This window comes from Eimeria mitis, genomic scaffold (assembly GCF_000499745.2).
Source record: "Eimeria mitis Houghton genomic scaffold, Emh_scaff2026, whole genome shotgun sequence".
Classification (NCBI taxonomy): domain Eukaryota; phylum Apicomplexa; class Conoidasida; order Eucoccidiorida; family Eimeriidae; genus Eimeria; species Eimeria mitis.
The window spans coordinates 1,315-2,906 of NW_013570349.1; the positions used below are offsets into that span (position 1 = coordinate 1,315).

The window sequence follows — 1,592 nt, forward strand, 5'->3', positions numbered from 1 at the left end:
GTATGCTGGAGATATGATGAACACGATCTTATTATATTATATCAAGTAGTGCGAAAAAGAAGCAAGAATATATTTTATTTGTTTAAAAAGTATGTGTTCGTCTTCATAACAGAAGAGCAGCACAACCTGATGCAGACATTGTTTACATATCTTTGTGATGAATGCAGGCGATTGGAGTATCGCATCTGCGGCGACCGAGAAGTTGATGTGGCCACGCTAAAGGAACACACGGAGTGCTCATCAGAACGCCTGAAGGCGCAGCTCTTTGAAATCCTTGAGTCCTTCACTAACGACCAGTTGCAGCGCTTCCTCAGGTAAGCAGCTTCTCTTGGCTAGTACACGAATAAATAAATAACAAAACAAATACACTACTAATGAAATATCCACAACAGCGTATTTTTTATTTGTCGTGTATTCGGTTCGTTGCGCATCTTATTTGTGAATTTTGCTTGTTTTGTACTTAGCTTTCTCGTATTTTATCTGTGTATTTGATTTGTTCTGCATATTATTCGTTGCGTATTCTACTTATTGTGTATTCTATTTATTGTTTATCGTATTTGTTGTGTATTTTGTTTCCATTTTTTTTCTGTGCAGATTCGTATGCGGTCGCTCGCGCCTCCCGGTTGCCAGCAGTGACTGGCGAATGACAGTGGATTACGAAACCGTTGATGTAAGTCCTTGCACGAAGTTTTGGTTCCATGATTATGCATTTGTTTTGCTTGTATAGACACGTTCGTTCTTATTTCCGTGGGTTTCCCTATGCCCACCACGACGCTTTCAGAGGCATCTGCTGCAGTTTTTCTTATTTCTGCTGTTTTCTGTTTCGTGCAGCGCGGAGCCGCCATTAACGACAATCGGTTGCCTACAGCTGCCACTTGCAGCTTCCGGCTGGTCATGCCCTTGTATTCCTCCGTTTCCATAATGAGGGAACGGCTGCTCTACGCGATTAACAATTGCACTGCCATCGACCTCGACGCGGTCGTTGTGCACGAGCAAATGCAGCTGATGTATGATGATTAACTTAAACACCCTCGAAGCGCCTCCGTGTCAGTTGGGGGTGCGAACTGGAAACCTTTTAATCCGTCAATTGCCCTCAGTTCCTCTTGGCACTGGCTTGTTGTTTACCTGGTTTGTTGTGTATAAAAATACACAACAAACCGAATGCACAACAAACCAAATACAGGATAAAACCAGAACAAACGAAGTACACAATAAACAAAATGCTGAAGGGATTTTGCATTCCCCAATTAACTATGTTGCTTCCTCTCTTGTTTTACCGTTTCGGCAAAGATGATTGCTAATACGCACCGTACACCGAGATTGCAAGAAAGACTTTAATGCAACAAGCAGGCAGAAGCATACAAGCATTGGTTTAGGGTTTAGGGTTTAGGGTTTGCTAATGATTGGCAGTTGCACCAACTCCCCTCAGCACATCATTTCGCCAAAATTACTTATAGATATTTTCTCGATCCATCGCAACAAGAATACATAAACGAATGCATCAAGCACCAAAGCACAGCAAATGCTGCTACAAGTCTGCGTGTCAGTATCTACGCTTCGGTTTACAAAGGCATGTAGAGGCGAAGACGTTC

At 42.5% G+C, this 1,592-nt stretch overlaps 1 protein-coding gene across 1 annotated transcript in view; it reads left to right on the forward strand.

Moving 5' to 3' along the window:
* EMH_0047520 (E3 ubiquitin-protein ligase HERC2, related) overlaps positions 1–1,020 on the forward strand; it is a gene marked incomplete at both ends in the record, with an annotated part of 2,272 nt that extends 1,252 nt beyond the window's left edge. Inside the window, 3 exons of the mRNA XM_013496292.1 lie at positions 168–314; positions 595–670; positions 832–1,020. Coding sequence (XP_013351746.1) covers positions 168–314; positions 595–670; positions 832–1,020 — 412 coding nt within the window. The remainder of the gene's footprint in view (positions 1–167; positions 315–594; positions 671–831) is intronic.
* Positions 1,021–1,592: the final 572 nt, after the last annotated feature.